Genomic DNA, 13,506 nt, shown 5'->3' with positions numbered 1-13,506 from the left:
ACAGTTTCTTTTGTTTCCTTTCTTTTTATCTAGAAGACTGAGAACATTACATGGGACCTGCTCCCAGGATGTGGAGCCTGAGGTGGGACAGTTTAGTTCAGAAGGCCCAAAGAGGGTGGGTTTGCAGTACTTTGTTGTTCCGATTCAGCTCCTTGGCCACAGTGAGGCTTCTGGTTGACCCTCTGAGGTTTCCTAAAGGAGACTTAGCAGTGAGGGGTTGGGTGAAGAGTTGGGCTTGCCTACTTCTTACCAGGTCAGCGGGAGCTCAGGTGTCTGATCAGTTCCTTTATGACCTGTCCACCATCCTTGCTTCTCTACTTCAGATATTAGTTGTGGGATCAAGTGAGCTAGAGTTTGATACCTACTCCACCACTTTGGGGAAGTTACTCAACTTCTTGGAACCTAAGTTCCCTGGACTGCAAAGTGAGGATAAATAATAACTGTGCTCTCCTGCTTTACGAGACAGTTGGAAGCACACAGTTGGGGCAGTGGACCAGGCTATATCCGAGGTTTCTGACATGAGGGGAGGAAGTCTGGGCCTCCTGGACAGTGGGGAGGGAATCCACAGCCAGCCACTTGCTATCTGTGTGACCTCTGTCAGATCTCCTCCAGTTCTGTTTCTTCTTCAGTAAACTGAGGATTCCAGATAACTCACAGACTCTGTGTAAGTTTATGTGTTCCTTTAAGCCTCTGTCACAACTGCCTCCTAACCAGTCTTCCTCCTTCCCTTCTTGCCTCACCAGTGACTGAAACACAGTCGGACCCCACACATCATACCCTTGCTTAAAACTTTCCACTGGTTTCTTACGCCTTTTTAGAGTTTGTCTTGAAGGCCTCTGGTTAGCATGGAAAGCTGCATGTCCTAGGAAACCCTTTGCTGGTTGGTCACACTGCAAGTGCAGTAGGGCAACTGATGTCCCCATCCACCTTCCTAGTGCTCACCTGTCACCATTCACCTCTGGTCACTGCCACTTGTCTGCACATTGGAAAGAGCATTCAGCACAATGCTGATGCCCTGGCCCTCCCTTTTGAGGGTCTGATGTCATTGTTTGGAGTGGTGTCTGAGAGTAGGTGTCTATGTAAAGCTCTCCAGTGGTTCTAAACACAGCCAAAGATGGAAACCACTGCTCTGTTCTTGTAGGTCTCCTGACACCCCACATGCTGTTCCCTATGCTGGAGCTGACCTTCCCCTTGATTTTTTCTCTTGGCTAATTCCTCATCCTCATCCTACTCAGGAGTTCCTTCCTCCAGGCAGCCCTCCTATACCCCTCCATGTAGACTTAGCTACTGATGGACTCTCAGACTACCCTGGGCTTGCTTTCATCAGAACCCAGTAATTCTGTATTATGGTTGGTGTACTCCAACCCTCTCTTTATTAGGTCTAGAGCTTCAGAAGAAAGTTTATCTTTCCTCCTTGTATCCCTGGAGCCAGCAGGCTCTGGCACATTACAGGCTCTCGGTAAGTATTCGGTGAACAAATTAATCAAGACAAGGCCATTTGACCTCTCGTGAGTTATATTCTAAGAAACAAACATTGACACAATAACCCTAGTGTATTATAGGAACAAGAAGTTAAGGAAAAATCAGATCCCAGTGTAGTCTAATACCTTAACAAATCTATAAAAGTGAACAAGCCCCAATGTTCAAATTAAAAGAAATTCTTAGTGCTTTTTTGTGGGTAATGAGTTTTGTCTCTTCCGGGGGAGAAAAAAAACCTATTAGGAAATTCTCCCCCACCCACATTACCTGTCAAAACTGTAACTGGAAATGATTTTCCTGACCAAATCATTTTGGCTCTTTCTTTTATTTTCTTTCTTCCTCCTTGTTCTAATCCTTCAGCTGGCCATCATTGTGTGTTTGCAGAGAGGCAGGAAGGTTCGCCACTAGGACTATTTCTCTCTCTCTTTAAAACTCTTTTATCGGCTTGCTTTCTGATCTTCAAAGCAGCCTGTATCCAGTGTGACCCCACTCCCTTGCCTCCCCATGCTGAGGAGTGAGAGCTGTGAGTATTTTTGTCATTTTAAAGGCTTGCATATTTGGACAGCCTTGGACAGCCGAGTAGTGCAGCCCTCACTAAATCTGGAGGGATGAGAGCAAGTAAGCGTTTGTAGGCCCTCTTTACCCACAAATCTAGACACAGTGAAAAATTGACACCAGACCTCACAGGTAAGCAGACAGTAAGTTCATAGATCTTGCGTTTGACCCATCCCTTGGGGCAGCAGCCCTTACCCTCTGCCCTTTTTTGCAGTTGAGACTTTTCTGTTGGTGTTCTTCAAATGCTCTCAACTTTTGTGATTATCTGCAGTGCTTGATCCTGGATAAGTTTGAAAGCTATGATGATGAAATTCAGCTCACTCAACGAGCCCTGTCTCTGCTGGAGGAAAACAGGTTCTGGGCTGGTGTCGTGTTCCCTGACATGTATCCCTGGACCAGTGCCCTGCCACCCCACGTGAAGTACAAGATCCGGATGGACATAGATGTGGTGGAGAAAACCAATAAGATCAAGGACAGGTGATGTTTCAGGCAACCTTGAAGGCCTACATATCCCCAGGAATGTAAGGGCAAGAAGCATCTCCTCCTAGGGACAGGAGGGTTACTTGGAAAGGCACAGAAACACTTTGGCACCAGAGACCTAAGCTAACTAACTAGTTGGCCCTGTTAGTTGGTGGGACCAGGAGAGCTCAGTTACCCTGTCATCACCAACCCCCCCCCCCCCACCCTGCCAACTCAGCACTTGTCCCCAGCTGGCCTTTGTGCAATGTGGAGATGGAAACCTCTAGGGATTGAATTATCTTCACATAGAGATTCTACAAATAAGGTTTCTCCAAAGTCACTGGGAAATTACATTTGAATACAGAGTGAGGGATTGAGACTGGACTGAGGCTAAAAATAAAATTAAGAGGAGATAAGATATTTCATAAAGCACAATGTAGGGTCCTTGAATGAAAGCAATTACAAGTCTTTATGTGGCTGATATTTGTAACAGATTTAAACTGTGAATTAGAGGATAGAGTCAGATAGTTTGGAAATTTTTATGGGTGAGATTTCAAGAGAATGAGTTCCAAGTCCCCTTGTGCTTATGAAGCATCAGCAAGCTGTCCATTTCCATTAACATCCTTTGTCCCTCCCGTTGGTTTCTTTGTAGGTACTGGGATTCTGGTCCCAGAGCCGATCCTGTGGAAGATTTCCGATACATCTGGGGAGGGTTTGCCTATCTGCAGGACATGATCGAACAGGGGATCACAAGGAGTCAGGCGCAGGTTGAAGTTCCAGTTGGAATCTATCTCCAGCAGATGCCTTATCCCTGCTTTGTGGATGACTCGTGAGTCACAGGCTCCCAATCTTCCTCCCAGACACACTAATCGGCTTGCTGGGGTGGGATGGGAGTACTCCTCAGGCTTCAGTCTCTTTGGAAAGAAACCCAGAGAGTGGGGCCGGCTTGAAGAGAATAGAGCTCTAACTGAGGAGCTGGCTTCTCCTGGACTCCAGGCAGGGCCAGATGGTCAAATGAAGTGGCAGGGAGAAAGGAGTTGGTGTTGTGGGTTGGAGAAGGGAAGGTGAAAATAAAAGCAAGGGAAGTGAGGTTGGGGAAGGGGACAAAGGCTTTTTAAATTTCCACTACGTAGTATGTTTGGTATGTGGAAGAGTTCTGGTCAGAGTGTTTCCCCAATGATTGCCAAATCAGCAAATTGGGACTCTGCATTGCAAGTAGGTCTGGTTCCTAGGAGCCTCAGAATAATGCAGCTCCTTCCTTAATTAACATTCCCATGCTGCATGCTTAATGAGAATGTAGAGGAATATGTTGGATGAGCTGGAACCCTCCCTTCCTGCCCACCCCTATCCCCACCCCCAGGACTGTACATTTGTTGGCCAATAGTAAGCTAAGCAAGTAGCCTATTATTTACTGAAGGTGTATTTGGGGGATGATAGAGGGACAAAGAGGAAGAGGACACTAGGAGGCCTCATTTACCATGGTGGATGGGGGCAGAAATGCTTCCAGGACAGCAGCAGAGACCTACAATTAGCTTAGGATTCAACTCCTAGAAAAGAAAAAAGAAAAAAACTAGCAAGTTCGCCATAGTGCACATTGTGTCTGTGGGGTTCAGAGAGGAGACAAACACACACAGCCTGAAAAAAGGAACAGTCAAATTGCTGCCTGACAAGACAGTAAGATAAAGCCCAGTATGGGCACAGGAAATGCTCTCTCAGCACCCTAGTCCAATTGGTTCTCCTTCTTCAGCTCAACACAAGACTAAAGAGATAATGATGTTTGTTCTGTAGTCACTATGGTTTCGGATAATAGACGGAGATGGGATGTGGAGCCACAGGCAAAAGCGGGGTTCCACTTTTAGGATCAGAATGGGAGTGGCTGGCAGGGTAGTGGGGTACACAATGAGGAGGCAGTAGGGATTCTGGCCATTTAGAGTGGGAGAGCCCTCTGGTGGCAGGTCCCCAAAGTGCAGGCTTTATGAATTTCTGGTGCTGTCCTTAGGGCCATCTTGAGAAAGAACCCTCCCATACTGGAATTGGGCCCTTCCTTTGACAACCAACAGTTTTCAATCGATAATAGTCTTAAGGGCTTTCCTAGCACATCAAGCGCAGGCAAAATATGTGTAAAGTTCACAATAAAATAATTCCAGAATATCAAATCTATCCTGCTTGCTAGAATGAATATCCATGGAATTATTCCACTGGTACATGGCTGGTGGAGTTAGTGGTATTGGATTACTGATTGATTTTGATTTATTGATGGGTCATTTGCCTTCTGAAAGTGTCACACTGGTGGCACTGGTTTTTTTGTGCCTCTTCCTGCTTAGTTGGGGTTTGATCCTCTGGGATATATAGTGCTAAGCTGCCTGACCTGTTTAGGGGGCCCAGTTATGGATCTCACCACCAACACCAAGTCCCTTTGTTTGTGGTTAACCTTCTTGGACTTCAGTGTCAGCATGTATCTATTCCAGTCACAACTGCATCAACAGGTTTGTAGTTTTTTCCCACAAGAATTTACAAGGTCTGTACTGTGTAACATACATAGTACAATTTTATTTACACATATTACTTGTAGAGCATTCATCTGGGCTAACCAAAAAGCTACCATCTTGGTCTAAGGAAAAAGTAATTCTTTCGGGGCAAAGTGCAATGCAGTAAAAGATTCATGCCTTTTGAATGCCCAGTGGGGATTTTCTGCCTTTCCCTACATCTGGGCTTTGTTCTCAACACATTCATTTGACAAATATTTAGTCCACCTCTACCAGGTACAGGGCATTCTACTATTCTGTTTCTCTCCTCTTGCTTCAGTTTTATGATCATCCTGAACCGCTGTTTTCCTATCTTCATGGTGCTGGCCTGGATCTACTCTGTCTCCATGACTGTAAAGAGCATCGTCTTGGAGAAGGAGTTGCGACTGAAGGAGACCTTGAAAAATCAGGGTGTCTCCAATGCAGTGATTTGGTCTACCTGGTTCCTGGACAGCTTCTCTATCATGTCAATGAGCATCTTCCTTCTGACCACATTCATCATGGTAAGCCAGATGGAGAAGGTCCAGGAAATCTTGAATAGTTTTGTACTTCCCACCTTTCCTCCTATTAATGAACTCATGCCTACATCAGTCATCTGGCCAGCAAGGATAGCCTGATATGTAGCTGCCCGCCCATTTTAGCCAAAGTGGCCATATGCAGCTGCCTGGTGATTTCAGCCAAGGTGGAAAATACTCAGATAAAATGTCCCCCCAAGGAACCTCTGTATCATACTGTGTTCCCTGCTCCCACTTTCTGCCCAGTGTGCTACAGTCTGCATAGACTATCTAACCCCATTCCATGGACTATCTGGAGAAGCTGCCGTTAGGAGAGCCCAGCACAGAGTGATTGTATGTGCAAAGGGTTCTATCTTTGCAGACACAGAAGAAATCAGTACAAAGAATGTTTTCCTGGGATTACTGCCCTAGCCAGCAGCTGGAGTTGGAATGTGAAGAGCCTTTTCAGTGTATTAGGAGAGAAGACCTGGACTGTTTAATTACCATCATGGTGACACCATTCATGGCTTGATCAGAGGACATTCTGCTGCCTGAACAGTCTCCAAGACCACTCTGTTTCGAAGGATGGAATTTAGAGTCTGTCCTTTCTCCATGGTAGGAGTATTTATAGCTGCAGACAGCACACATAGGTCCATCCTCTGCAAGCTTGCAGCTCCCTCACAGGCCAGACTTGGAAATAAAACAGTATTTCATAATATATTCTTATCCTTCATTTGCAGTTCCTCCACAGCAGATGATCTTCTGTACTTGTTAGATGATAACTTCATAAATTTGGGTAGTTTTTTAAAATGTTTATTAGATGGGATTTGGTATAAACTTCAAGCTTGGTGTTATCAAGCTTGTTCTGCCTCTCTAGTATTGTCATATTAAGCGCCCCTCTGCAATAGGCAACATGTATGCTGAACCATAGATTCTGGTTGTGTCCCATCCCGTGCTGGATCATACTGGTGTCAACCTGATCCAAGAATATTCCATCATATATCCTGTCCATCCAGCAGATATTCAGTTAAACCAAATCCTAACCCTTCTCTTTGCAGTAAAATGTACTAATTCTGAAGGGTTTTGTTTTCAGTGTTGCACTGAGATTCAGTGTGCTCTGTGACCTTAGTTAAACCCAGTGCTAGAGCCCTGTCAAAATTCTGATGTAGAGGTCATTCTGCTCAGGCAACCTCGCTTTAAATTGGTGGCTTTAAATGTGCAGAGTCCTGGAGCTCCACAAAGAGGAGGGGAGAAGCTAAGCTCCTTATCTTCCTCTAGTGGTCCCTTGTTCCTTCCCATCCTTCAGTCTGCTCCTTTTCCCATTTCCAAGGCATTTTGTGTCCTCAGAATTAAAGGAGTCAAAATGCATAAGCGTCAGACTTAGGCAAAATGGATAAACGTGTGTGTTTTCTTGCAATGTCTGAGAAGTGACATTGAGATCTGCCTTCCTAAGAATGGGTATTAAGACTTCAAAGCTTTTAGGACGTGAGGTAAAGAATGTTCACTAAGAGTTTCTTGCACAAAGAGGTTTCTCCTTGTGGGAACCAGGACATTGTTCCAGTGATGACGGAAACAGAGCTTTCCACACCAGAATAGGATTCCTTAGGATGACGCTCCCATCTTTGCCTTGTTCTTCCTTCCCACCTCAACTCTGCAGGAAAGAATCTGGAAGCTGGACAATGGGGCGGGTTCCACTGTTATTCAGGCTATTAGGAACAAAGAAGAACAGTGGTCATTAGAGGAAGCTAAGGCCTGTAAGTCTGTTGGGTCAGCCAAGTAGCTGTCCCCTCTGTCTTGTCAGTGAGAGACTACACAGGTCTGGAAGTTTCTAGGACTTTGCTTTGAGCTGGGGTAAGAAACTGATTTTATTCTTCTGAAAATACCAGCAACCATCTTAAAGTTCTTCCAGCCATAGCCACATGTTCAGCCATGAACTTGCTTTTCCTGAGTTGTGTGATTAAGGAAAAGGACTGTGCTTTCCAGGTGATGTGGGGAGCTCTTTGACACACAAAATCAGGAGCTCTGAGTCCTAATTTTGACTTTCATTTAGAGTTCCTCAGAGTTTTGTTCTAGTTAGGCATAGCCCTCTTCCACCCTCCTTTCCCATTTGTTTTATTCTATTTTTTAATCTGTTCCGTTGTGCCTGGCAGGCACAAGTGTGTGAATGAGGGAGAATCGGTAGCAATAGCAGCTAAGTGGCGCATCTGTGTTCCACTCAGCTTCCACACACTCACACATTGCTCATTGTCTCTCTTTCCTATGAGGAATCTGGTGCTTCAGGGCACCACTACCACTTGATCAGAACCCATTCAAGAGATGAACCTATTTGTGCCTTTATGCTCCCAAGAAAAGAACAAGACAATCTATATGTATTTGGAGTTATGTGCAAAGCGTAAAATTCCTCATAGGAGGTCTATAGTAAAGGAGAACTAAGAAAGCCTAATAAGCGTGAACATCTCAGTTTTTCCTATAATGTGGTTGGGCAACAGCTCACTTACTGAAAATTGCTGATTTGGTCCTGATTTCTACATAGTCATTAGTTAATGTTAAAGATACTGAGTATTTGCCCACGGGTTCTATGAAATGTATTTGGATGATATTGTTGGAGGAGGACGATTAATCCACTTCCAAGTGATGTGGATTAATTACTGATATTTTTACCAGTGTGAGTAGTAAATCTCAGAATACACATGATTGAGTCAGCAGGTTAGGCCCCAAGCAAAACATTACAGCTTGTTGGGGGCTCTCCTATCTCCCTTTCTTGTCCCTCATCTCCTCAGTGTATCTTGGAGCTCTTGATGTTCTAAGATCTTCCTCCCCTAGACTTCCTCCTCTAGACTTATTTCTCCCTTCCCATCAAAGATTTGCTTACTTAATACATAATAATTACTCATACTGATAGGCAGCCTAATGTGTTACCCTCCCAGGGAGAATGACACTCACAGGATTAAAGGAATTCAACACACTGAGTCTCAAATGTGGAAATTTAGGCACCAGTCAAAGATGGTGGAGAGACCACTCTGGAGCAAGGGCTTCTGAAGGCCCAGAATCGCTGCACAGAGGTTGCCCCCTGAGAGGGATGGTGCCGTGGACATGGGTGGAAATTACTGACTCAGATGGCCTCTTTGGTTTCAGCATGGAAGGATCCTACATTACAGCAATCCATTCATCCTCTTCCTGTTCCTGTTGGCCTTCTCCACTGCTACGATCATGCAGTGCTTCCTGCTCAGCACCTTCTTCTCCAGGGCCAGCCTGGCAGCAGCCTGTAGTGGTGTCATCTACTTCACCCTCTACCTGCCACACATTCTCTGCTTCGCCTGGCAGGACCGAATGACGTCTGATCTGAAGATGGCTGTGGTGAGGGACCTTGGACTTACTCCTAATATATGATACATTTTCTTTGAGGGGTCTGTAGTGGTCCTGGAAAACGGGCCTGCCCTTTGAGGGGATCCGCTTTGCCTTTTGGCTCAAAGGGAAGTAAGGTTTAAAGACACAGGGGCAAAAGTTGGAGCAGTCGTCACCCTGAGCTACCTAACCGTCCCTCTTTACCAAACCCGCCTGATGAGTCTGCCCTAGGAAGCAGTCAAAAACCAGTTCAACTCATTGGTCCCTTTATGTGTCCACAAGAGGAGAAGAATGTGGACCATTTCACTCAGTTTTATTTTCAAATCATGTGAAAAGATCCAGAAGGGAGGGAGCTAGCCCCCTAACTGTTAGGCCCAGAAAGATGTTTCCATTCTTTAAAAACTTTCTTTTTTCTCCGTAAAAACTTGAATCCGGGTAGCTTACAACGGTCTTCATCATGGTATACCACTGTGCAGAAAGGGTACAGAAATGAGCCAGTTAAGAGCCAAGCCTTCTTGCCAGGAGAGGATTTTCTTGAAAGATAGACTTCTTAGTTCACAATTCCCAAACTAACGGTACTGCCTTTTTCTCTATTATTTTCAAATGGGCCATTTCCACCCTCTCATTAACCAGGCTCAAACAGTTTTCATGCTCTCTTGGGTGCACTGTTTTGTCTTTGAGAACTTCCCTCCATAGTTCTCTATGCAGTGGAGTCAAGAAAGGACTACCACCTGCTTCTTATTGAGGAAAGATCCAAGGTGTAAGCTGTCCTTATCAAACTCAAACTTATCTGGCTGTAGAGCTGCCAGGGCATCTGCCTTTTACTTCTCATGTTAAACAAGAAATTAATTGCTGCTATTTATAGTATCCAATTTTCTAAAATCATAATGGTCTAGTAGCAAGAAGTCCTTCTGACTCAGCCTGTGGGCAGAGCTGGGCTCTCTTGATATACTGAGTAGACATCAGTACTTTGAGGCCACCACTAGCTTCATGGGTGTATGGATCCACCAAGAAGCTATAGTTCTGGCAGCTGTGTGGACCAGGGCTGAGCTGATATTTTTACAATGGTTTTTGTGAACCTACAGCTGGAGAATCTCTTCCTTCAATAGACAGACAATTTGAACCCTACCCTGGGTCCTGCAAGCTACAGAGAGGCCTCTGAGCAGAGGAAATGAGAAGATCCCATCCCTCTGTATGTGCTTGTGTGCTTTATGCCATGCAAGGGACCACCTGTGGGGATTTGGCTGTGGACCTTCCTCTTCAGCTTCCTTTTGGACACCACCTATTTAGTTGACTTGTTCTCTCTACAGAGAACCTAAGAAAATGATTGTCCCCAGTCTGGAGATGAGAAAAGGTGACATCAGTGTAATCTGAGGCTTTTCTGGCCTCACTGACAGACCTCAGGAAGTCATGGGACCATCCTTTGCCTGGCCCCTAGACTGCCCTAGGACACCAATGACTTTGTGGACCCTTCTAATGGGATTCACACAGAGAAGCTCAAGTTATTCCCATTGTTCTGTCAAGAACTGTGTGATGTTAAGAAAGAGGTAGGAAGGGGGCGCCTGGGTGGCGCAGTCGTTAAGCGTCCGACTTCAGCCAGGTCACGATCTCGCGGTCCGTGAGTTCGAGCCCCGCGTCAGGCTCTGGGCTGATGGCTCGGAGCCTGGAGCCTGTTTCCGATTCTGTGTCTCCCTCTCTCTCTGCCCCTCGCCCGTTCATGCTCTGTCTCTCTCTGTCCCAAAAATAAATAAAAACGTTGAAAAAAAAAAAAAAGAGGTAGGAAGAAGGGGGGAAAGATAGGAAGGTGAACATGAGGACCTCTGGTCCTTTGGTGTGTTGTGCTTTTGTGGTATTTGTCTTTCCCATGACACAACTGTATTCCATTGAACAGGTGAGAGATGGCCCAGTGAGTATTGGGCAGGGGTCCCCAAGTCCTGAGAGGCATTTTCAGAATTTTCTTCCTGTGGAAAGACTGCCTTAACCCCTCCCTGGGGTATCCTTACACCTGGACACAACCTGGACACTCTTTTGGCCCTCCTTCCTAGCCTGAGGGCATCTGGCTGCTGTTGTGTTGAATAAAAGACCTCTGCTGATCTCCTGTGCCCTCTGCCTCACTGCAGAGCCTGCTGTCTCCTGTGGCATTTGGGTTTGGCACTGAGTACCTGGTACGCTTTGAGGAGCAAGGCCTGGGGCTGCAGTGGGGCAATATCGGGAATAGCCCCATGGAAGGGGATGAATTCAGCTTCCTGATGTCTATGAAGATGATGCTCCTTGATGCTGCTCTGTATGGACTGCTTGCCTGGTACCTCGACCAGGTTTTTCCAGGTAAGTGTCAACCTCTTGAGGGTAAAGGTACTGGTACTGGGTTCTTCAGATTCCCAGCCCTCTCCCATCTTTTCATCTGGTTTAAATCTCATCCTTCCGGGGCGCCTGGGTGGCGCAGTCGGTTGAGCGTCCGACTTCAGCCAGGTCACGATCTCGCGGTCCGGGAGTTCGAGCCCTGCGTCAGGCTCTGGGCTGATGGCTCAGAGCCTGGAGCCTGTTTCCGTTTCTGTGTCTCCCTCTCTCTCTGCCCCTCCCCCGTTCATGCTCTGTCTCTCTCTGTCCCAAAAATAAATAAACGTTGAAAAAAAAATTTTTTTTAATCTCATCCTTCCTAAATTCTTTCAATTTGGACTTTCATAGCCAGCATTTGAAACTTAAACTTAGGTCAAAAATCCATCAGTGAATGTTGGTGGCCCTACTTTAGAAATAGATCCAGAATCTGATCCCTTGTCACCACCTCTACCACTACCTTACCAGTCCAAGCCTCCTTCCATAGTCATCGCCTACCAGTCTGTTCTCCATGCTGTATTCAGAGATCCTTTCAGAATCTGGGTCAGATAGTGTCAGCCTTCTGTTCAGATCCCTCCAGTGGTTTTTCCTCTTGCCCAGAGTAAAATCCAGTGTCCCAGCCCTGGCCTAGAAAGTGCTTCATTATCAGCCTCTAACTGTTTGCCCCATTTCGTGTCCTTCCCTTCTACCTCATGTTCTCTGTTCCAGCCACATCTGCCTCGTCACTGACTGTTCTTCAATACACTAAGTACATTTCCTCCTCAGGACCATTGCACCTGCTGTTCTCACTGCCTGGAGCATGTTTCTACATCACCCTCCCTACATACCTGCAGGCTTGCTTCCTCACTTTTGTTCAGTCTTATGTTCAGATGTCACGTCATCACTGGAGTCTTTCCAGATTGAAAATATCTAAATATCTATCCCTATATAAATAACATTCCTTTAGTGCTCCTGAATATCCCGCTTTATTTTTGAGACATCACTATCTGCCGTGATGTATCTTTATGTGTTTGTTTCTTGACTCTCTACCCTTAGTAGAATATGGGCCAATGAGAGTGGGCCCACAGTCTGTTTTGTTCAGTGTTTCAGGCTCAGTGCCACAAATAGTGCCTGACTTTTGGTGGACATTGAATGAATACCTGATTAATCTGCAGCATGGAAGAGCAACTCCTGAATCAAAACTGGGTGTTTGCACAGTTTTGTTTTGCTGTGTAGAAATCAGATTTTCCTTCAAATCAGCATTTCCCGGTAGCTAGAGAAGTCCAGCCTCCATTTGAGTGGGTTCCAAGTCGAACCAACTGCCACCTAATGCTGTGGCAGCCATGACCAGGCTTTCAGTGCTCTGGCCAAGAGCAGGCAGGGTGAGTGAGGCTGGGCCCAGTCCCTGGGGAGGGATGAACTCACATCGTCTTGGGGCAGCCATTGTTGGCAGAAATACATAGGCAGCAACCCTGGAATAGGAGAAGGATTGCTAGGCTGAGCCAGAAGGCCTGGGTTTGGATCCTAGCCGTGTGACTATCTTAGTTTCCTAAGGCTGCCATAACAAAACATCACAAACTGGGTAGCTTAAAACAATTTTTTTTCTTTTTTTTCTTTTTGTCTCACAGTTCTGGAGACTAGAAGTAGAAAATCACGGTGTTGGCAGGGCCATGCTCCCCCTGAAATCTGCAGGGGAAGGAGCCTCCCCTGCCTCTTCCCCCTTCTGGTGGTTTTTCAACAATCTCTGTCTTCACGTGGCGTTCTCCCTCTGTGTGTCTGTCTTCACAGGGCCATCTTCTTATAAGGATACCAGTCATATTGGATTAGGGTTCTATCTAGTCCAATGTGACTTAATCTCAACTAAGCACATTAGCAGTAACTATTTCCAAACAGGGCCAGAGGTTAAGACTCTGGGGTCTTTTTTTTCTGATACCAAATGTGTCATTTTTTCCCAGCATCAGCTATTTCTCTAATGCAACCAGGTGTCCAACAATACAATTCAATTCTAATAGTAACTACCCAGAATTAGCACAGACCCCACAAGCAGATTCAGTCCTACAAGATTGTTCCCACTTCAGATACCAGCAGCAAATACAGTGCCCAAGCTACCATACTTTTGTCCAACTGAACACAAATTCAGGTGTTCTCACAACCACCTCCCCAGTTCAATAATTCACTAGAACAACTCACAGAATTCAGGAAAGTTGTCTATTTACAATTACAGCTTTATAATAAAGAATACAACTCAGGAACAGCCAAACGGGAGAGGTGCTTAAATGGAGGTACAGGAGGGGTGGTGCATGGAGCCTCCATACCCTCTCCAGGTGCACTACCTT

At 45.8% G+C, this 13,506-nt stretch overlaps 1 protein-coding gene across 1 annotated transcript in view; it reads left to right on the top strand.

Moving 5' to 3' along the window:
* Window positions 1–13,506, top strand: part of ABCA4 (ATP binding cassette subfamily A member 4) — a 128,166-nt gene that overhangs the window by 54,520 nt on the left and 60,140 nt on the right. The window contains exons 14-18 of the mRNA XM_032594091.1: window positions 2,306–2,511; window positions 3,146–3,322; window positions 5,299–5,521; window positions 8,648–8,869; window positions 10,978–11,182. Coding sequence (XP_032449982.1) covers window positions 2,306–2,511; window positions 3,146–3,322; window positions 5,299–5,521; window positions 8,648–8,869; window positions 10,978–11,182 — 1,033 coding nt within the window. The remainder of the gene's footprint in view (window positions 1–2,305; window positions 2,512–3,145; window positions 3,323–5,298; window positions 5,522–8,647; window positions 8,870–10,977; window positions 11,183–13,506) is intronic.

This window comes from Lynx canadensis, chromosome C1 (genome assembly GCF_007474595.2).
Source record: "Lynx canadensis isolate LIC74 chromosome C1, mLynCan4.pri.v2, whole genome shotgun sequence".
NCBI lineage: Eukaryota > Metazoa > Chordata > Mammalia > Carnivora > Felidae > Lynx > Lynx canadensis.
This window is presented reverse-complemented; position numbering and strand designations above follow the sequence as displayed.